This window comes from Phascolarctos cinereus, unplaced genomic scaffold (genome assembly GCF_003287225.1).
Source record: "Phascolarctos cinereus isolate Bilbo 61053 unplaced genomic scaffold, phaCin_HiC Scaffold_5;HRSCAF=322, whole genome shotgun sequence".
Classification (NCBI taxonomy): domain Eukaryota; kingdom Metazoa; phylum Chordata; class Mammalia; order Diprotodontia; family Phascolarctidae; genus Phascolarctos; species Phascolarctos cinereus.
The window spans coordinates 216,974,481-216,998,494 of record NW_027555958.1 but is presented as its reverse complement, the minus strand read 5'-3'; the positions used below and the strand labels follow the sequence as shown (position 1 = coordinate 216,998,494).

At 39.4% G+C, this 24,014-nt stretch overlaps 1 protein-coding gene across 3 annotated transcripts in view; it reads right to left on the bottom strand.

Moving 5' to 3' along the window:
* The window catches only part of CILK1 (ciliogenesis associated kinase 1), a 68,665-nt gene extending 44,673 nt beyond the window's left edge, over positions 1–23,992 (bottom strand). For 2 of the 3 annotated variants that reach the window (XM_020993846.2, XM_078155323.1), the window contains exons 1-4: positions 23,892–23,992; positions 17,946–18,000; positions 5,005–5,126; positions 2,617–2,696 (exon numbers count right to left, since the gene is read on the bottom strand). In XM_020993846.2, coding sequence (XP_020849505.1) covers positions 2,617–2,696; positions 5,005–5,126; positions 17,946–18,000; positions 23,892–23,992 — 358 coding nt within the window. Of the gene's footprint in view, positions 1–2,616; positions 2,697–5,004; positions 5,127–8,729; positions 8,821–17,945; positions 18,001–23,891 lie in introns of those variants that run through there. The other variant, XM_020993848.2, reaches the window with a different exon arrangement.
* Between the last annotated feature and the right edge of the window lie 22 nt (positions 23,993–24,014).

The following is a 24,014-nucleotide window of genomic DNA, read 5'->3' as shown; positions in this document are numbered from 1 at the left end:
CCTAGCTCCATCCTCAGTCTCTTGCAGGTTCCTTAGGAATCCTTGCCCACTGAAAAGCGTAACAATAAACTTTCTGCCAACTTGACTTAAAGAAAGCTTGAGTCTATGAATTCATTCCAGACCACCCCATCCTGTATGCCACTCTTGGAGGGGTCTCCACCTCTCAGACCACAACACCAGGACCTGGATGGAGAGCTTCCTGTTTGTTTCACACCTGACACCCTCCATTGCCTGAAGCCAGAAAAAGATACAGAGAACAAGGTGGATGTCCATCAGCTGAACAATGAAGGGCTAAAACATTACAGGATGCGGATGTGCTAAAATACCTGGATTGCCTTTTTTCCTTATCCCACCTCAAAATCTTTAGCTTTCTTCAAAGCTTAGGTCAAGGACCACTTCCCACCTGAGGCTTTTGCTGATAACCTCAGCTGCTGGTGCCACCTCCCAGAAAATCAACTTGCATTTGTCTGTATTTGTATGTGTACATGTTGACTTCTCAGACAGCATAAAAATTCCTTGAGAACAAAGACAGTTTGAATTTCCTCTTCGTATCACAGAACCTGGAATATCATAGGCACTTGATAAATGCTTGTAGGCTGATGTGATGGATTGTTACTATGAAGTAAGAAATGATGAATAAGAAGAATTCAGAGAAATGCAGGGAGATTCATATGAACCAGTGTGGAATGAAAATAATCAGAACCAAGCAGATAACATTGCACAATGAAGGCCCTGTAGAACAAATAATGAAATGTATTTCCCAACTTGGGCCACTAGGTGGCGCCATAGTGCATGGAGTGCTGGGCCTGGAGTCAGGAAGACTCATCTTCCTGAGTTCAACTGTAACTGGATGACCCAAAGCAAGTCACTTAACTGTATTTGCCTCAGTTTGTTCATCTATAAAATGAGCTGGAAAAGGAAATGGCAAACCACTCCAATATCTTTGCCAAGAAAACCCCAAATGAGGTCACAAAGACTTGGACACAAGGTATTACAATACGTATGGTATCAGATGCAGTGAATGTATCAGCTGTTTTTTCCCACTTATTTTTGTTTGTCATAAGAAAAGTTTTATTCTAGAGGGAGATTTTGAAATATCTGTAATATAAAGACAAAGAGCATCAATAATATGCATTTAAGAAAAAGCAGGATGGAAGGGGAGAGGGGAAAGTATAGTAGATGGGGGAAAGAGAAGAGGAAAGGGGAAAGAAGAGGGGGAAGGGAAAGGAAGCAAGAACAGGAGGAAAAGGAAGAGAAGAGGAAGAAGATGGAGGAAGAAGGGAATGGAAAGGAGGATGAAAAGAAGAGGAAGAGGGGAGGGAACAGAGGGAAAGTGAGGAGGGCAGAAGGGGAGAGAAAGGATAAGGGGAGAGGACGAGGAAAGAGAAGGAAGAGGGATAGAGAGAAGAAAGTGAGGGAGGAATAGGGGCATAAAAGAAGGGAAGGAGAGGAGAGTGGGAGGGGCAGGAGAGAGTGAAGAGAGAAAAAAAGGGAAAGCAGAACCTCAAGTAGGCTTAATGAAAGGTAGAAGCTGTCTCTGTAGAGAAATTAAAATACGTCCTTGAAATCAATATTTTAATAACATCATATGATGAATTTTTTAGTGTAGGGAGGCAAATAATATCTATTTTTATCATCTTTAGTCATTAATTAGGGGAAGGTTTTACTACGTAAGGTAAGAGAAGACTGGAGGCAATTAAGGATGGGATTGGTAATTTTATTTTTCAGATTTATTCTGGCTATGCTCCTCACTGCTACTACCAAGCTGCCAGATCTCCTTGTTGGGTGATAAAAATCTGCCTACTGGGCCAAGTGATGGGTAGAGGTTGCAAAGAGGCAACTCTAAACCTGAAAAACTTCCCAATAGGCAAAGCTGCCCAGAAGGGAAATGGGTTACCTCTGGAAGAACTGGATAGCCTCTCAATAGAGGTCTTCAAGCAAATTTTGGATGACTATTTGTTAAATTTCCTGTAAAGAAGATGCTTCTTTCATGATGTGTTGAATGAGATAGCCACGAGGTCCCTTTTAATGCTTGAGATTTTGTGATTTGTGGGTGCAGGAACTGCAGTGACAATTTTGACTTGAAAATGAAGGGCAAAAAGAATTACATTTCTTTTTTCTTTTTGGCTAGGCAATGGTGTTAAGGGACTTGCCCAAGGTCACACAGCTAGTAAGTGTTATGTGTCTGAGGCCAGATTTGATCTTGAGTCCTCCTGACTCCAGGGCTGGTGCTCTATCCACTGTGCCAACTAGCTGCCCTAGAATTACATTTCTAATGTACAAAATCAGAAGACTCAGTGCTCTAAATAGTACACCTGAGCCTAAAGGAATTCATGAATTCTATGGCTTCCTCATTAATGCACCATGTACCCTTAGATTGGTCATAGTTCTTGGATACAGAGAAACAATGGTGATAGTAAAGGCCATGAACATAAGATATGTAAGCAAATAGGTCCATGACAAATAATGAGCAAGAAATACAGGAATCAAGGAGATGACAGAGTCAAAAGTCCATCCACAGTGCCTCAGCCATCCAGTACCAACGCTTTCCATGTATGATACCAGGTAATGTCACTTCACTGTGAGTCAAAAGAATAATTGCCTCAAATGACTTACCATGTTTGTGGATGAATGCAAGTCCCTGTAGTATCTGGTACATAATATTCCTAATAGCAGACTCAGGAAACAACTTGTTTCTATAGTAGGTAGAGAAAGAAAAATCAAGTTGTAAGTCTAGGTTAACACATAAAAATATATTCTCTGTTACTGAGTTTTTATGACAATAATAGGCAAGAAGTGAAGATAGCAGTCATATAATAATAGAGGCCTTTCCAATAATATCAGGGGTAAAGCAAGGCTATCCATTGTCACCACCAATATTTGCTATGCTACCTATAGTAATAAAATAAGAATAAGAAAATGAAGGAATAGGTATAGGTAAATGTATCACTTTATGCAGATATATGATGGTTTATCTACAGATCCCTAGAGACTCGACTAAAAATTGAAATTATTAACTTCAGTAAAGTAACAGCATATAAAATAAATCTACAAAATAAGCCTTTTGCATGTTACTAACAAAACCCAACAGAAAGAGATAGAAAAAGAAATTTAATTGAAAATCAATACAGAATGTATAAAATATCTGGGTTACTTACCACTTACCAACACACTGAAGAATTATATGAGTATAACTACAAAAAAATTTTTATAGAAATAAAGAAGACTTAATTAATTTGGATAGGAATTAATTGCTTATATTTGGGCCATGCCAAGATAATAACAATGAGATAATATCCAAACTAATTTACCAAAGGATAGCTTATAGAATGAAAAAATTATTTTAAAAATCCACCTAGAGGAACAAAAGAACAAGAATCTCAAGAGAAATAATGAAAAATGACAGGAAAGAAGAGGATCTAGAAGGAACCAGATCTCAAACTACATAATAAAACAGTAATCATCAAAACGATTTGATAACAGTTAAAAGAAATAATAATAAAAAAAAGAAATAGTAAGGTTATAGGCCAAAGAATAAAAGAAAAAGAAAGAAAAGAGAGTCATTAAACCATGTTTTTTAAAATGCTCAGAAGAGAATAGAAGGCCAGGAAAAAAAGCCACAGATAAGCAGGGAAGCTTTGAAAGTTCATGTCAGATTTATTGCACACTTAAAAGGAAGAGCAAGCTATATAATAGAGATTTATGATTTCACATTCTACTTAGTATATAGCTAGTTGGCGCAGTGGATAGAGCATTGGCCCTGAAGTCAGGAGGGCCTGAGCTCAAATCTGGCCTCAGACCAAACACTTGACACTTACTAGCTGTGTGACCCTAGGCAAGTCACTTAACCCCAACTGCCTAAAAAAAAAAAAAGAGGGGGCACCTAGGTGGTACAGTGGATAGAGCTCCAGCCTTGGAGTCAGGAGGCCCTGAGTTCAAATCTGGCCTCAGACACTTGACCCTTACTAGCTGTGTGACCCTGGGCAAGTCACTTAACCCCAATTGCCTCACCAAAAAAGCAAAAAAAAAAAAAAAGAGGGATGCAAACAACAAAATTTTATTGAGTGTCTAAAATTCAGGGAAAAAATTGTTTTTATTTTTGTTTTAAGTTCAGAATACATTAAATAAGATTTTAAATTGAAAATTTGATCAGTGGAGTAAATTTGGTATATAAGATTCATAAGCAATGGAAACACAAGATCACAGTGTTCACTAAACCCAAGGACACAAATTATTGAGATAAGTAAAGACTTACTATTCAACAAAACCTGCCAAGTAAATTTTGGAAAGCAATCTGGGAGAAATTAAGCTAAAAGCATCTCTCACCTTATGCAACAATACACCCCAAATGGATCCACAATCTAGGCATAAGAGGCCATATCAGAAACAAATTATAAGAGAATGGAAGGAAATAACTTTGATATGTGAAGAATTCTTGACCCACAAAAAAGGGTCTTGATGACATCTAGAACTACTGTCACCTCAGATCAGCATCATCCATAGTATGTGGATTTCTCATTACTGTCCTCTAAGCATTATAACAATGAAGGAATTCAACAGAATTTCGGGGTACTTTTGAAAGTGTATAGTCTCTAAGGAAATAAAGCTGTGCCTACTCTCTTGGGTAAAATGACATATTTATGTGTTCGATTGGATTAGATGATGAATGCTGTGAATAACCATAGTGAACAGTTAATTTAAAGGTTTTAAAGTGGACTTCTGTTGTGTCACTGTGAGTCTTTTCCTGTGTAATCTTGGTCTCATCTTCAGCCTTTCAAATAATGGGAAATTTCAAAAGCCTCAGCCCAAGTATCTTGGCTATTAAAAGGGAGAAAGAGAAGCAGAAGATTTATAGTCTCTATAAAGCACTTAGCATAGTACCTGGCAAACAGGAGGTACTTAATAAATGCTGATTGATTGATTGATTACAGCCAAGCAAAAGCAGGAAGAAGGAAAGCATCCTTGGGAGAAATGTCTTTCTAAAACAACTTCCCCAAACTGTACCTTTCTTTCATTAGCTGATAAAGGTTTTCCTTCATGTATTCAAAGATAAAATAAAGGTTATCATTTTCCCTGATGACTTCTTTCAATTTCACTACATTTGCGTGGTTGAGCTTCTTTAAAGACTGGAAAAAAAGAAAGAGGAAAGATTTTGGTTAGAAAAATAAAATCTTTTACCTTCTATTTACTAATAACATCTAACATTTATGGAATGCTTTAAAGATTACACCACACATACTCTCTCATTTGAACCTTTGAGGTAGATAATACAGATATTACCCCCTTTTTTACAGACAAGGAAATTAATGGGGCGGGGGAAGGGAGGCTGAGGCTGGTGGATCACTTGAGCTCAGGAGTTCTGAGCTGCAGCATAAGCTAAGGCTGTTTGGGTGTTGGCACTAAATCTGGCATGAATATGATAAGCTCCCACGAATGTGCACGGGGAAACCAGGTTGCTTAAGAAGGGGCAAACCTGGCCAGGTCAGAAACAGAGCAGGTTAAAGCTTCTGCGGATGATCAGTATGAGCACTGAGCCCCCGACTGGCCACTGCATTTCTAGCTTAGGCAAAACAGGGAGACTCAATCTCAAAATAATAATAATGAAAAAAAAAATCTAAGGTCAAGAGAAATGACTTGCCTGTGATCACGCAAATAGCTGTTAAAGACAAGTGTTGAACCCAGCCCTTTCTGACTCGAGTCCAATATGCCTTGGTACCCTAACTTAGAAGGGTTTTTTTACCTTTTTTTGTGTCACAGAACCCTCTGTCAATCTAGTGAAGCCTATGGCCACCTTCTCAGAATGTTTTAAAATGCATAAAATAGAACAAGCAGCGAACAAAAGAAAACTGACAAGGACAGCTCTCAACACAATTTGTAGTAATTATTATATCGACTTTTTTTTTTAGCCAAAGACAAGGTTTATTAGAACATCCATCATATTCGGCAGAAGCTTAAGGAATCTGAGCATTAGTAAGAGCTGTAGGCTTATTGGCTAGATTATAAGAATCTAAGCAGTGGCTAGATTTTAGGAATCTGAGCAGTGGCTAGATTATAAGAATCTAAGCCTATAGATTTTCTTGACGTGGAAATTTATTGCTATATGTTTTGAATCCTTTCTTATGTTCTGCTATATGTACATGACATGCTTTTTTCCATATTTGGTATTTAATTTTCAATATTTAAGTTTATAATATGTGTCTTTTCCTTATTGTGTATTTAAGTTGCAGTAATAAAAAAGCAAAAAAAATGCATAAAATACATAGGATTATGAAGTAATCTAATTATGTTAAAATATAGTTAAAAACAAGATTTTGGAAACCAGGTTAAGAACACTTGCTCTATATTCTATACCCACAAAAACACTATTTATAGCATTTGGTTAATATTATAAATGGGAATTTTAATGAAGGAAATGTTTCTTTGAAACCATTAATAACGTCCTATGGAACAAAGATTTTGACAATCCATATTGTAAAGTACTTCCTTGGTTCTTACCCATTATTCTGTGCCAGACAATGCAACAAGCCCTGCAGGCATTATGAGCTTACCTGACTGCTTCCAGATGTAGGAATCTGGAAATAACTAGACAAGAATCAATAAAGAAAGCTGCCCTTTTTTTCCCCCCGGCTGCAGATATGGCAGCTGCTTCCTGCTGAGATCACTAGCCTTATAAGTGTTCGCATAAACTTTGAAGTCAGAATGGCTGAGCACAGCCAAGGCAGATGGCCAGATTCTTAAGCATTCTTCCATCTTCCTCTCTGTGTTTTATTCCATGTACTGGGCTGCCCCTTCTCAAGATCTGTGAACTTTAGGCGTTCAGGAAACATCCAGAATTGTAGGGGAAGGAGGGAGGGAGGAAAAGGAATAAAGGAAGGAAAAAAGATAAAGAGAGAGATAGAAAAATAGAGAAAGAGAGAGCTTTAATGACCCTATAGCAACATGACAGGAACCATTTGTCTGAAAAAGCAGCAAAGGCAGAAGAAACAGGGCAAGCAAGAATGAATGAATGAATGAATGAATGAATGAAAATGTATTGTCAAGTACTTCCTATGTGCCAAGTGCTCTAATAAGTACTGGGGATACAAATAGAAAAAAAAAAGCGAGGGGCAGCTAGGTGGCACAATGGATAGAGCACTGGCCCTGTAGTGAGGAGGACCTGAGTTCAAATCCAGCATTTTAGGCACTTGATGTCTGACCCTGGGCAAGTTACTTAACCTCAGTTGCCTCACCCCCCAAAAAAAATCTATTAAGGAGAAGCTAATTGGCACAGTGGATGGAGCACCAGCCCTGGAATAAGGAGGACCTGAGTTCAAATCTGGCCTCAGACACTTGACACTTACTAGCTGTGTGACCCTGGGCAGGTCACTTAACCCCACTGCCTAGCCAAAAAGAAAAGAAAAAGGAAAAGAAAAGAAGTGAGGCAGTCCCTGCTCTCATGAAACTCACATTCTAATTGAAAGAGACCACACGTAAAAGAAAGTTAGGCTTCAGGATGGATAGAGAAGCCCAGAAATCCCTGAGGTTTATAACTAGGGCAGCTGGCAAGCTCCAGGGCTCCTTAGGTTGCATCCGTAGGTCCAATAATAATGACAGTACTAATAATAGCTAACATGATACAGTGCTTTAAGGTTTGCAAAGAGCTTTTACATGAATTCTCTCATTTCAATCTCACCACAATCGTGTGAGGTAAGTGTTATGATTATCCTTATTTTACAGATGAAGAAACTGAGGCCAAAAGAGGTTACATGACTTGCCCAGGGTCATACAACCAGCATCTAAGTCAGGATTTGAATTGTTATCTTCCTAATACTCTAACACTTGATGCAATTTCCCCCCTATGTGATTTTTATGATAGTGCCAGGGATCTTGGGAGGCAGGGTAAATGGTTATGCCTGGAAGACCGTGGAGGTAATACCAGGGTATGGATGGTAGGGCCTCAAGGTCTTCCATTTCATTATTAGGAATAGAACTGATTCCTGCCATCTGATTCAAACAGTGTTATCAGTCAAGCAGCTAAGATAGGTACAGAGGATAGGGGGTAGGGATAAGGGGAAGGTACTGCTGTTGGACCACTGGTTCAGACAGGTTCTAGAGGAGATCAAGCAAACAGGAATAGTAGAACAGCCTAGAACACAGTCCATTCTATCTTTACACCATCTTTATATTTAGTGATGAAGACTAAATCTATTTTTTTAATCAGTAGTAGCCCTATAAAACAGCAACAGGTCAGACACACTATAGTTAGTAAAACCCATCAGATAAACTAATATTCTGCGTCCTTCTGAATTTGGTCCTCTTTGAAGAAAACCAAAAAAAAGTAATCTTGGCCACCTGGGCAAATTCTTTAACTCAAAGAACGTTTTGTTTCCCACAGAAAAGGATCAACTGTATTAATAACAACGTTAAGAAGTCCACTGGCTTTTTTTTCCATAGGTTATCATAGAACATCACAGCTGAAAGGGGTCAGAGGGAATATCTAATTATCCAAACCCCTCATTTTCCAAATTAGGAAACTGAAGCCCAGATGGAAGAATGACTTCCCAAGGTTTCACAGTTAATGACAGAGCCAGACTGGAACCCAGGTCTCTTTGATTCCTGGTCTTGGGTGCTTGTTCTATTATGCCATGCTAGCTCTGTCATTCTGGTTAAGAAAAAGGAGAAATTAAGAAGATTTTCCTGAAGAACAAAATGTTGAAATAAATCAGATCTGAGCACAGAAAGAAACTCACTAATGAGGGAGACGACCAGGGTTTAGCAGTTGGGTAGAGGTGGTACTTGTACTCCTATTAGCTGGGAAATGAGGCAAAAGGTGGTTAGTGAACAAAAACAAAATTTTAAAAAGCAAAACCAGTCTCCTTTGAGGCCTGTTCCCTAAAAGACAAACTCTTGCCAAGGCATTTTCCTGGCACTTCAGCCTCATCTGCTTGGCCCAGCCTGCTTCTCCTGCCTGGAACGCCTTGAACTAGCTGGCTGATTCTACCTCCTTCTTGGGTCGGGCTCCTTGTTCTCCATGGGTAACTGGCATAAACAATGGCCAAACTGCAAATGGCCACTCAACCCCTTTGGTGTTTCTAATCTTTTTTTTTCCTGCCCGTTGGCTTAAAACAGATCACAGGCAATAAACCTGCTGTCTCAGAATAGTGAGATGGCCCAGAGGAAAATTAATTCAGAGACAAATGAAGTCATGGTCAGAGTCTTTTCCAAGCAGAGAGTTCTAGTCAGGGAGTAGAGTATCTCTAACTGTTGGCCTGAGGGGGAGCATCATAAGCTAAGATTGCTTCTTTAAGCTGAAGAGAATGGTTCCTACAGAACTCTACTTCTGAGAAGAATTAATGCTTGGGGGCAAGTTATATCCAATTTTCATCTACTTGTAAAATACACACACACATATGCGTGCGTGTGTGTGTGTGTGTGTGTGTGTGTGTGTGTGTGTGTGTGTACTCACAGAATGCCCCTGAATACTATTTCCAAGAAAGAGGTCCCTCCCCTTGGCAGACTGGGCTGTATCGGGCACAGAACGCAGAGCAGGAAAGTTATATATGGGGCATAGGTCATTTGTTTTCAAAAGGGCCTTCTTCTGAAAAAGGATCATTGTTTTTAAAGGATCCAGTCCAGCCTTCTGGACGATTCAGATGTAAGCTATCATTAATAACAAGAAGCTTTTATCTAGTAAGACAAGACACTTGGTGCTGCACCAGTCACACAGTAAAAAAGCATTTATTAAGCACCTACTATGTGCCAAGCAGTGGGCATACAAATGCAAAGAATAAAATGTTTTCTACTATTTAGGAGCTTATTATATTCAAATGGAAGGTGGAATGTCTGATGTGAGGAACAGAGAGAATTCTGGTAAGACTGAAAAGTGTATGTGGGAGGGGGAAGGAATGCATAAAGGACGAAGAAGAAAGGAGGGAACTATGCATGACCTTCCTGGTGAAGCCTCTTCTGATACCCACAGCCTCTATTTCCTCCCTCCCAAAGTACCTTGTATTTAATTACATTGTATCTATTTTCTTTATAATTTAAGAGATTTATTTGCATTTATTCTCCATCTTTGAGCCTTTGCACTGGCTGGAAGGTACTCCCTTTTCTGTGATAGCTGAATATACACATATAAATGCATACATACATACATATGTGTACACACACACACACACACACACACACAAAATGTCTTTTGGTGGAGTTCGGTTTTGCTTAACTGTTTAGGGTTTTCGAGGCAGCTAGGTGGCGCTATGGCTAGCCTGGAGTCAAGAAGACCTGAGTTCAAATGTAACCTCAGACATTTACAAGCTGTGTGATCCCAAGCAAGGCATTTTACGTCTTTGTCTCAGCTTCCTCATCTGTAAAATGGGGATAATAACAATAATAGCACTTACCTCCCAGAATTGTTGTGAGAATCAAATGAGGTAATAATTGTAACATGCACAGTGTCTGGCATGCAGTAAGAGTTATATAATTTAAAAAAAAATATTTTTTTTGTTTATATACCTTGGCTTAATGTGGGGAATGTAGCATATCAGGAAATGGCACATGAAAAAAAGATATTGTTTCAAAAGTGGAAAAGCAAGGGATGGTTAAGATTTAAGACAAACAGAGAGAAAGGGGAGAGCAGTGTGGTCAAACAAAGATTTGAGCCATGGGTCAAAGGCAAGAATGCACATGAAGGGAGTGTACATGAAAGCATTCAATAAGCTATACTAATGTGCTAGGGGTAGCTAAGTGGGTCAATGGTCACAGTACCAGGCCTGGAGTGAGGAGATGAGAGTTCAAATCTGGACTCAGATACTTACTAGCTATGGGAACCTGGGCAAGTCACTTAACCCTGTTTGCCTCAGTTTCCTCATCTGTAAAATGACTTAGAGAAGGAAATGGCAAACCACTCCATTATCTTTGCCTAGAAAACCCCAAATGGGGTCATGAAGATTCAGATATGACTGAAAATGACTGAAGAATGTGTTAGAATTTATGTTAATATTATGCTGTTTCCAATTCAAAATCTCTTCCCTTCCTATTTCCCAAGTCCCAGCTTATGCCAATTCGTTCAAATTCTGATTCAGCCACTACCATTAAGCTTGACTTGTATGACTAGATATCAGTCCTGACCTATCTATTTGGACTCTAAAATGTGCCCATTTCTTCTAGTTTGTTCTAACTCATATTTTGGCTTTGTCTTTAGGATTCACACTATCTGCCCCCTCCCAACAGAAACTGACCCCTTGGCTGTGACTTTGGGTCTGTCCAGTGCTTTATCTGCTCTGCCCCACTGGACTGAGCTGGTTCCTGCCTTTAGGCCCACCGTAATTCATGAAAACCTTACTTAAGGTGTAAAAACTTGGGTAAAGGATTATGATTTGTAAATTGGAGAGAATATCCCCACTAATGAAAATATGGCTCATTTTGAAGACAGGGATCACAAGGTCATATATTTAAAGCTGGAAAGAATCATAATAGGTCAGCTAGCCCAATCTTCCCCTTACAGAAAAGGACACTGAGACTCCAAATCAAGGTCACATAGTAAGTCACAGAGCAGGTCTTCAAACCTAGGTCCTGACTCCAAACCCCACACTTGTTCCACCATATTAGGTTTATTAACTTTTTTCCTGTCCTGGACCCTGACCGCTTTGGTAGTCTGGTGAAGCCCATAGACACCTTCTCAGAATAATGTTCTTAAATGTATAAAATAAAATAGATAGAATTACAAATGAAACAATTATATTGAAATAAAGATCTAATTTTTTTCCCATCCGAGTTCATGGACCACAGGTTAGGAACCCCTATACAACTACCATTTCAGAAATCTTTGTACCTCCAGCATCTCACCTTAGACATTCAATGATTACTGAATTGAATTAATGCCACCATTACTGAACATATTTACACAAATAATTTCTCCAAAGCCTCAAATATTTCCTCCTTCTTCCACCAAGTTTGCACAAGTATGAAACCATCCTCCCTCCTTTCTGGTGACCTATTCTGGTTGCCTTAATTAACAATTCAATTCAATAAACATTTGTTAAGTATCTGCTACAGGCCAAAGGCACTGTGGTAAGCACTGGGTGATACATACAAAACCAAAAATGAAACTGCTTAGCTTCAAAAAACATATATTCTATTGGAGGCTCCAACATGTTCACAAATTAAATAAGTAGAAGGTAATCTGAGAAAGGAGGGGTGGGAATCTGGGAAGGGTTTGTGGAGGTTATATCTGAACTGAGGCTCTTAGGAGCTGAGTTGAAGAGGGAATCCATTCTAGGAATGGCGGCCAGCTCTAGGGAATGAATGAAGGAGGCAAAGGGAATGTCAAGTTCAGGGAAGAGCTGAGAGTCCAGTTTGGCAGGAGCACAAAGCATCCCTAAGATTCCATTCTCCATTCTTCAACACTTCTCAGCATCATCACTAGGTCTCTTCTCCCTGTCTGTGGTCACAGAAAAAGGGGTATTGTCCTCCTCCTGACCACAGTTAATTCCTCCACCTTTGCGCTTGATCCTTCCAATATCTCGAGAAGTGACAACCCTTCCTCTCTCCTCTAGGTCTTCAGCCACTCCCACTCCAAGGGGTCCTTCCAATCTGCATTCAAACATCTCAGACCCCTCATTTAAAAACAAAACAATAACAGTAACAAAACCTTTCTACCCCATACAGTAACTTTCATCTTTTTTTTTCTCTTCACTGCTAAACGTGGAAACAAGAAAAGTTCTTTACATCCAATGCCTCGGCTTCCTCATTACACAGGCTTTCTTTATGTGATCTGGATTCTGCCCTTATTATTCTTTTTTCTTTTCTTTCTTTTTTTTCCCTGCCCTTATTTTTCTAATAAAATAATCCTCTCTAAGGCCACCAACAACTACCAAATGTCAGTGTTTCATCTTTACTGAAGTTTCTGAAATTTTATATAGTCTTCCTACAGATACACTCCTTCCTAGGCCTTTTAATTGATCACCTTGTCTCCAGTCTCTTCCCACTCTACTACACCCTTCACACAGTGGTCAAAGTGATTTGATTTTCTTTTCCTTTTTTTTTTTTTTTTGCTTTTTGATGAGGGAATTGGGATTAAGTGACTTGCCCAGGGTCACACAGCTAGTAAGTATCAAGTGTCTGAGGCCAGAATTGAATTCAGCTCCTCTTGACTCTAAGGCCAGAGCTCTATCCACTGCCCCACCTAGCTGCCCCCAAAGTGATTTTCTTTAAGCACTGGTCTGCTCGTGTAACTCAAATGTTTATTTATTGCCTCTAGGATTAACAAGTACACACCTCTGTTTAGTTTTCCAAAGCCTTTTACAACCGACCCCAACGTACTTTATACTCTTTATACGTTTTTCTGAGCTCAAGTCCTATCTCTGACTTATCTTGGCTACTTGACCTTGGGTGATTCACTTAGCCTCTCAATGCCCTAAGCAAATTATAAGACAATGTTCACACAGGAGGTGCTTAATAAATGCTTGTTCACTGATATAAGTTTCAGAAAAGGTGCTGAACTGCATTAGTGGAGGGAGTTTCCTCATCTGGGAGTTTGTCATATCAGTGAAGCTATAGGTCTAATCCCTATCCTTATTCTCATCCTACACTCTAGGTCCAGCCAAGCTGGTCTTCCTGCTATTTCTAACTCCTTATGCTTCATTTTCTGTCTCCTTGCCTTTGTTGTATTCCATGCTCTTCCTCCTCACCTCTTCCTCATAGAAGCCCTCATTCCCTTCAAGAAAAAGCTCATGATTTCTACATGACGCCTTTCTTGATGCCCCAACTGCTAATGCCTTCCCTCCCTAAACTGCTATGTACTTATTCTCTACATATCTATATCCATATCTATCTATCTATACACACACACACACACACACACACACACACACACACACACACACACACGTGTATGTAATATCTCCTCTGAAAGAATGTTAACTCTTTAAATGCAGCACTATTTCATTTTTGTCATGTCCCCAGCACCTAATAAGTATCTGGTACATAATAAGTACTTTAATAAACACTTGCTGATGGACTGACTTCAGGGTCACCACACTCTTCCTTGCTTCATCTCCGTTCCCTTCACTTCCTCCACAGTCTTACGCCCCAGAGCTCTGATCACTATTCTATATACATTCTCTTATCAATCTCATTCCCTCTTACTGCTTCAATAACCACCAGTAAGCAAATGAATCCTGAATCCAAAACTCTAGCTCTGACCTCTTTCTGAGTTCCAACTCACATTTTCAACTGTCTACAGGTGATCTCCACTTGGATGTCTCCTGGGCATCTCAGGCTCAACAAGTCTAAAACCAAGGTCATTATCTTTCACCCCAAACCTGATCCTTATTCTGACTCGATTCTGTCTGTGATGCCACCAAACAGCCAATATACCATTTTCTTACCCTTGGTGCTATCCTTGACTCTTTCCTCTCCCTCATTTTTCATACCCAATCAGTGACAAGTGCTGTCAAAAACACTTCAGCAATAATGGTTTTGGGGGGTTTTCTTGGCACAAAGGAGGGTTCACTCTGGGATTAGGTGTGGAAAATGACTACTACGTAAATTTTAAAAATGTCAATAAAACAATTTTTTTAAAAAATATCTCAGTGTATTAGTAATCAGAGAACTGCAAATTAAAGCACCTCTGAGGTTATACTTCACATCCATCAGATGGGCAAAGATGACAAAAAAGAAAATTTACAAATGGTTGAGAAGCTGCAAGAAAACAGGCTCCTTAATACATTCTTGGTAGAACTATTTGTAGACCTGGTCCAATGATTCTGAAAAGCAATTTAAAACTGTGCCCCAAGAGTCACCAAATTATGCATTCTCCTTGACTCAGCATTACCAGCACTAGATTTATACCTTAAGGAGATCAAAGAAAGAGGTAAAGTTCCCATACTCATGAACACGCGTATAGAAGTTCTTCTGGTAGTAGCAATGAACTGAGAACTAAGGAAGTGCCCATCAACTGTAGAGTGGCTAAATAAATTGTAGTTTATGAATGTAATGGAATACTGTTTCCAATGAATTGTACTGTAAGAAATGATGAAAGGGACAGTTTCAGAGAAACCTGGGAAAACTTGTATGAACTGATACAGAGTGAAGTAAGCAGACTGGGAGGATCATTTATACAATTACAGCATTATAAATACAACTTTGAAAGCTCTAAGAACTTTGATCAATGCAATGACCAATCATGATTCCACAAGACTGTTGATGAAGCTTGCTACCCACCTCCTGACAAAGAGGTGACTCACCTCAGGGGAGCAGAATAAGACATAATTTTTGGACACAGTCAATATGGAAATTTGTTTTGATTAATTATGCATATTTGCTATATGCATTTTTTTTATTATAAGTTGGGGCACATGGGATAGAAAAAAATTAAATGCTTATTAATTTAAAATGAAAATAAAATGAAAAAAAATCTCAGTGACATCTCTCACTTTGTTCACCCCTCATTATTCCTATTGCTTCAGGCCTACTTGTAGGCCCTCATAACTACCCACCTGGGCTATCATAAAAGTATTACAACAGATCTTTCCATTTCTACTCCCTTTCTCCTCCAATTCATTCTTTATCTTTCTATTAGAATAATTTTCTTCTTTTACTCATAGATCTGGATCATTCTTTTTTTGGCTAGGCAATGGGATTAAGTGACTTGCCCAGGGTCACACAGCTAGTAAGTGTTATATGTCTGAGGCCGGATTTGAACTCAGGTCCTCCTGAATCCAGAGCCAGTGCTCTATCCACTGTGCCACCTAGCTGCCCCTGGATCATTCTTATGTTCAAAAATGTTCAGTGGTTCTCCTTTGGCTCACTATGACCAACTAAAGAAAGTAGAAAATCCTCTTGTCTTTCACTCAAGGCTCTCCATAATTTAGCACTACACAAAGATTTCAAGACTTGTGTCATTCTATTCACTTCCATTATTGTACTGTCTATCCAACATGAGCCACTTCTTCCTTTTCCCTCCCAATACACTCTATTACACTTTCCTGTCATTGTTTATGCTATTCTTGCTTCTGGAATGTCTATCCCACTCCCCTTTTCCTGTTGAATTTCTGCAGCCCTTCAAAGCCTGTCTCAAAAGCTACCTGCTTCTTTCTCTGATCCTCCTGGATGGTAATGATGAGCCCTTATATACCTATTTGTTTTATAAATTTCCAATTATCAGTGTTTGTGGCTTATCCCTCTATTAGACTACAAGTTATAGGAAAGCAATGGTAATGTTTAATCTATATTTTGTATTTCAGGAAGCACAATGTTCTCCGTACACTGTAGGCATTAAATGAATGAATGACAGAAATATCCTCACTCTGACTCCTACTTCACGAGATGGGTAATTGAAAACTTTTCCACTTTCAAGCTCCTAGAGTTTACAAGGAGTTTGTAGGGTTTTTGAGGGACAAGGGTTCCAAGGTACACAGTGGAACATGGTACAGTGGGGTATTGGTACATTGGGTAAATAGTAGCATCACAGAGTAAAGTCAGAAGGAGGAGCAGGGTTGGAGTGAAAGATGATGAGCTTGGTTTTGGGCTTGAGATGCCTCAAAGACGTGCACATGTAGAACATGGTGCAGTGAGCAGAGGGATGGAAGGTAAAGAGGGTGAAAAAGAGAAATGATACAACGAGATTCGTTTCCCTTCCTCTGCTCCCCATCTCATGTTTCCTCTTTCCTCTTGCTGCTTCTGACCAGCACTGGGCACTGGGGTAGGGTAAGAGCTTAATTGTAGGCTCTCAATTGTAGATGGAGGTGGAGAGAGGGGAAAAAAGCAGAAAGGCCTTTCTTTTCTTCCTCATGGCCACCAACCAACAAGTACAAGTGTGCACATTCAGGGGTGGGGAAAGGATTGAAATGTTAGAATAGGAATTATGTATGTGTTGAGAAATGCAAATATTTGAGAATTAACTCTGTCATGCTAAGAAAGTTTACACAGGCCCATTCTAAAAAGGAAGGAGTTCCAGCAACATTTCCTTTCAGTGAACAAATGTCCTTGGAGAATACTTGATTTCACCTTGATGAACTTTGTACTGACAGTTTTTGATAACACAGGGCTTTATCTTCTGGGTTTGATCTACCCCTCCTCCCACTGCCAGGCTTTTAGAGAAAGGTCAGAAATATGTATATAATGTTATGTTAAGGTAATCAAGACAGAGGTATACTGTGAACTAAGAAAGCTAAGAAACTGGAAAACAGAAGAATAATTTTCAACATAAATCAGGTAACTTACATTAAAGAAAAGCTATTTGGGCAAGAAAATGAGTTGCTAACTATTCTGATATAAATGAGTAGTTGAATCAGGGTATTCACTTAGAAAAGAGAAAAATAAAAGAAAGACAGGGAACAGGAAAGACATCTGGCTGTAACACTGAATTAAGAAAAGTTCCCCCCTAACATAACAGCCCCCAAAACAGGAAATAGTATTATAAAAAGTTTCATACATATTAATCTTAATTATGGATATATTTTATAGGAAACCAGTTTAGAGAAGAAAAAAGGTAAAGGATTAGAGGAAGAGAGGAAATATTGAAATGAGATAATAAGAGTTTAAGTAGAAAAAAGAAAAATAATCTTTACTTCCTGCCATCAAATTTTCACAAATATTAATACTGAACCTAAGTTTAAAGCCTAGCTGAAGGCATTCCAACAATACAATGAACAGATGTATTTAGTTTATTATATAGTAAAACCTTTATATTGGGATGGGGCTCTATGTTCAGTGACAATTCATTTATTATTGTAGATAATACAATACTTTATAGTCATTATATTTCATCAAATACTTTATAGTCATTACATTTACTAACTGATCTGGATTGTCAAAGTTTCCCTTGGGGGATGAGTTATTAATAACATTTAATAAACGGAAAATTGAAATTATGGTTAAAACTATTGGTCATCACTAAGTCATATAGACAAAATGTTAAAAATTAGCCATTAACACAAAAGATTTGTTCACGTATTAAAAAATACCTTAACCTCCCGAAGATTCATGCATTCCTCCCAGGAATAAAACTTTCTTTTCATCCTAAGGAAGAAGAAAAGAACAAACAGTGTATTTAGTGAAAACAACTATCTATGCTTCATAAAAATTGGGAGTTTTCACTATAAACTGGACAAAGCTGACTATCCTTTCCAGGCTCTACCCAATGGAAACCCACAAAATGACCTCATCATTCTATATTGCTTTAAATTGTATTGCATCTTAAGGCCTGTCAATTCATTCTACTCTATGCCTCAAAGTATAGAAGGAGATATAGTGTGGCACAGTCCAATGAACTGGGCAAGGCAGGAGATCCAGGTTCTAGCTTCCACTCTGTCACTAACCAGCTCTTCAACTTTGAGCAAAGCACTTAAACCCCAGGGTTCTCACCTTTCTTATCTAAAGAGCAATGACTAGGGTGTGGCAACTATGACTTTGTCCTAGAACACCAACGCCAAAAGGGCACACTTCCTTGTGTTTCAATCTATTGCCTGGCACCAACCACACAAGGCCACAGGGTTCCCACCTCTCTCCTACCTCCATGTTGTAGCATATACCTATACTGTCTGCTTATTCCTAAGGGTTAATGGGGACTGTCCGTTTGACTTCATTCAACCAAGACAAATTGTTCTCCCCCTACACCCACCAACTGAATTTTCCCCTGGTGACAGAATTTCCAGTGATGGTTGTGCCCATCTGTGACATGAGGGGGATGACTTCTAAGGTCCCTTCTTGCTTTCACCATCTATGATTCTACTTTATTAACCAAGGTAAAGATTTTAGCAAGTCTTTAACAAAATCAGGTAGTCAAAATCACCTTTAGTTTTAATTATAATCATAAATAAATCTTTTATTCATACTAACTCAATGAATTAGGTCAATGCTGCCAGGCTAATATATGAGTTACAGGGAAAACAGGATGCCCTCAGGGTCATATTCTATAGTCTGGGTCTAAGGATAGGAGGTGAGACCTATACATTGTGGGTAACTAGGTGGCACAGTGGATAGAATACCGGGTCTGGAGTTCAAATCTAGCCTCATATACTTACTCGCTGTGTGACCCTGACAAGTCACTTTAACCTTGTTTGCCTCATTTTCCTCATGGCAAACCACTTCAGTATCTTTGCCAAGAAAACCTCAAATGGGGTCACAAAGAGTAGGATACAACTGAATAACAACAATAAAGGGTAGTAGGAGGCCTTGCTGCTCTAGCCAAGCTGGCTTGGCTACATCATTGGAGGCAATTGTCTGATAGTTGGTGCTGAGCGGTAACAGGAATGGGGGGCCCAGTCTCCACAAGTGTTGCTCCCCTGGATGATGGCTCTGGGAGTCAGACTAGAAGCAGAGGAAAGGAGCTGCTGCTATTCCCATGACTCGTGTTATGCCCTTACTAGATAATATTGTGTCTTGTACCTAGTTCTCTGTGTGGATATTTAGATTGTCTTTTACTAGACTATTGGTTCTTAGTGGGTAGAGATCATATTTTATCTAAACTTTATACATCCTCCAGCACGTACCTCAGACTCTGCCCACAGGAGGTATTTAGCAAACGCTTTTTGAGTTATATTGTACTGTTGTATTTGTTATGTGATAAAAAGGTGTTTGTAGCAAAAAGACTTTCTACTTTATATGAAGCTAAGCCTTTTTTCCCCTTCTCCAATCTTTCAGCTTTCTTATGATCATAGATATAGAATTGGAAGGCCAAAGAGTCCAACTTCCATTTCATTTTACAGAGGAGGAAACTGAAACACAGAGAGGTTAAGTGACTTGCCCAGGGTCACATAACTAACCACAATAGATTAAATTTATATGGCACTTTACAAACATCACCTTATTTTATCCTTACAATGACCCTGGGAGGTAGGCTGTTTAGTTATGCCCTTTTTACAGAAAAGGAAACTGAGGCAGGCAGGGGTCAAATGATTTGACCAGAGTCACAAAGTTAGTAAGCATCTGAGGCTGAATTTCAACTTTCTTTCTTTCTGACTCCAGCTCTACTGTTCCACCTAGCTTGCCTGATAACTAGTAAGTTTTTGAGATTTGCTTTAAACCTAGGCCTTCTGGACTCCAAACCTTCTTACTTGCTTAATGCACAGTTATATTCCTTGTTTTTGTTTTTTTGCTGGGCAATGGGGTTAAGTGATTTGCCCAGGGTCACACAGCATGTAAATGTCAAATGTCTGAAGCGGGACTTGAACTCCGGTCCTCCTGACTCCAGGGCAGGTGCTCTCTCCACTATGCCACCTAGCTGCCCCTACAGTTATATTTCAAAAGCAAAATTTGATCTGAGGACCAAACTTCTGATTTCTTCATTCTAAATCCTCTGTAGACAAAGGGGAAGGCAGTAGTTACCCTACTAAGCCTAATCTCTAAAAATAGAATCTTAGCTCTCCTTTCACTGTTACTTCAAATGAAATAAACAAATATTTGTCAAATACCTTTCTGTTTATAAAGAATGGTGATAGACACAGTGGAGGACAGGAAAAAAGTGAACTACTTCAGGGTGTTTGCTCACTGTCACTGAATGCAATAAAAGTAATCTACCTAGTAAGTGTGTTACACACACACACACACACACACACACACACACACACACACACACACACACACGTACCAGTAAATGTACCCAGCAAAATAATCTATCCACGGCAACTAAGTGGATAACAGAACCAGACCCGAAGTCAGGAAGACTCTTCCAGAGTTCAAACCTGCCTCAGATGCTTAATAACTAGGTGACCTTGGGCAAGTCACTCAACCCGGTTTGCCTCAGTTTCCTCATCTGTACAATGAGCTAGAGAAAGAAATGGCAGACTCGTTGCCAAGAAAGCCCCAAATGGGGACACCGAAAGTCAGGCAGGACTGAAAGGACTCAACAACAACAAACAACTGTTGTGACCTTGGTCCAGTCACTTATCCTTTCCTTGGGCCTCAACATCTCATCTGTGAAATAAGGGGATTGGATAAGATGGTCTCTGAGGTGACTTCCAACTCTAAATTCTTGATCCTATGAGGATGATAAATGATAATAATAATAATTGATATTTTCACAGCCCTTTGAAGTTCCCAAAGATCTTGTTCCTTACAATAGCCCCACAGAAGATATACCATAGGCATTCTTTTTTCCATTATACAGATGAAAAAAACTGAAGCTGAAAGAAATTCATGGGATTGTAAGATTACAAATACAGAGGTGGACTTTAGAAGTCATTAACTTCAATTCCCTCATTTTGCTGATGAGGAAACTGAAGCCCAGGGGACTTTCCCAAGGTCATACAATTAAATGTCAGTAAGCAGGATTTCAACCCAAGTGTCCCAATGGCAAGCCTAGCATTTAAAAATCGAATTTTCTCCTTTCCATCCTACAGGATCAAATCAGCAATGTTTTTGATGTAAGTCATATGGGACAATGATCAGGGTTCCAACTTTAATTGCGGACCATATTTTAATATAGATTGATAACTAAAATCACATATGTTAAGTCATAAGAGACTAGAAAAATTTCCACTATGTTGAGTGCACTCTAAAAATTAAAGGGCCATCATTATCTCCCTCAGTTTTACATCTCTTTATTTTCCTTCTCCTTCCTCCAACCCAAGGGTTCAGCCTTGTATTCAATAAGACTAAGGACTAAGGAGTGGAGATATGTACTTAATAATAACAATAGCTATCACTTATATAGTGCTTTAATGTTTGCAAAACACCTTACAAATATCTTATTTTATCCTTAGGAGGTAAGTAGTGTTATTTCCCCCACCTTACACATAAGGAAACTGAGGCAGACAGAGGTTAAGTGATCACACAGGTAGGTAATGTCTGACCTCAGATAAGTGAGACTCAGAACGTAGCCTATTATCATGCAGGTAGGAAGTGACAGAGCCAGGATTTGAACTCAGGTCCTCTGATACCAAATGACATTGCTTTTCCCACTGTACCTCACAAAGTTGGCTTCCACCATCTCTGATCTATGGATTAAGACAAGAGATACAAAAGCAGAAAAGAGGAGGGGAAGGTACAGAATGCTTTACTTTATTTTGGCCTTTCTTTCCTTCTTCCAATTCCCACTCTCCTTCATTCATTCATTCAACAAACATTTACTGATGTAAAACTAGGGGAGATAATTGACCTTTAATTTTCTTAGAGCCACTCAATACTCTGAGAATTTTTCTTTCTAGTATAAGTTTTCCAATACCTAGGCTTCATTTCAAAGACGAATTTAAGATATTTCCCCCCACAAACCATAATTAGACAGTGTAATGAAGTGACAGTTAGCCATCACTCAGGAAGATAACATAATCCTATAATGCTGACATTAATGTGTGAAGATTTAAAAATCTAATTTTGTATTTTCCATGAGATAAGGTTCCTGCTGCATTCAAGATACCACCCTAAGCAACGAGGGGTCTACAAAAAATGAATAAGACAAGGTTCCCTGACCTCAAGAGGCTCCTGAGAGTTCAAAGATTATTCTCCTCTTAAGACATGACATGAAGAAAGTCATGGAACTGAGAGGAGATTGAATCCAAGGGCAATGTCCCTAGGGTGGGGACCACAGAGATATACATTAACCTCCTTCCTTCCCTCTCTCTTTTCCTGTATTCACCATCAGCATTCTCCTTATCCCTAGTATCTAAATGATTATTTTTCCTTCTTCTGAGGGCAAGTACATAAGGGTATAGCTGGTGGACCTCAGGCCTGTTTATAAGGTTTTCTTGACAACAGTGCTCCAGAAATAGTTACAAAGAACCCACTTAAGGAGCCACGATCCATGCCACCCCCAGTGGAACGAAGTCCCAGTGTCGTTTCTTCCCTGATGAGCCTCAAAGTCTTTTGTGGTCGGTCTATGGAGTGAAGAAGTTTGAGGTCTGCTCCAAAAGAGCAGCTGGCTCTCATTTTAGACCAGCCAACAGAATTCCTAGTATGTCGAGTCATTTATGGAGGGGAGGGAGAACGGCAACTTACTTCAGTCCGGCCTGTGAAAGCTAGGAGTGAACCAAGTCTTCTTCAATCCTCTGTAACAAATTACAATCCTAAAGATTTAACTCAAGAGACTCTGTTACCAGGAGCTAAACTCAGGCTGGAGTGGACCTGAGTTCAGATCTACCTCTGATGGCTACTTACCTACGTGACTTTGAGCAAGTCACTTAACCCCCATGTGCCTCAGTTTCCCTATCTGTAAAATGAGATAAACTCAGGCTGGAGTGGACCTGAGTTCAGATCCACCTCTGATGCCTACTTATCTATGTGACTTTGAGCAAGTCACCTAACCCCCATGTGCCTCAGTTTCCCTATCTGTAAAATGAGAGGGTAGGAACATATGGTTTCTGAGATTCCCTTCCAGCTCTAAATCTATCACCTTCCTTCTCTGACATTCTATGATTCTGTTTCTGGGGTCTAGGAGATACCTCCTATTTACACTGTAGATATATCTTGTATGTCTATAATTGTTTGCATGTTATCTCCCCCATTAGCATGTGAGCACCTTGAGGGCAGAGATTTTGTTTTTCCCTTTCTTTGCATCCCTAACCCTTAACACAGTTCCTGGAACACTGCAAATGCTTAATAAATGTTTGTTGATTGCTGAATGATTGATTAATGTCGAAGATGGGAGAAAACAAGTATAGGATTAAAAGTTTTTTGGCATGCGCAGTTGGGGATCAGAAGATTTAGAGCTGGGAAGAACACAGAAGAAAATCTATTGAACCCCTATCATTTTACAGATGAAGAAAAGGAGACCCAGAATGGGGAAGTAAGTGATATTCCAAGTCACACAGCCACTAAGGGGCAGAACCAAGCCTCAGACCTAGAATTGATTCCAAATTCAAGTGCTCTCCTCAGGCAGAACTGCAGAACTCCACTCTGCATGAATCAGGATGGGAGCTGGCACTGGTGGGGAGGGTGAGAGTCGTTGGCTTCAGTAGGGAAGGTGTAAAACTTACTTTTTTATGGCAATCAGCTCTCCAGACTCAATACTTCTTCCTAGGAGGACAGAGCCATAGGTTCCATCACCAAGCTGCTTGATTGTCGTGTATCTATGCATGGTGTGTCCCTTCTGGCTTTAT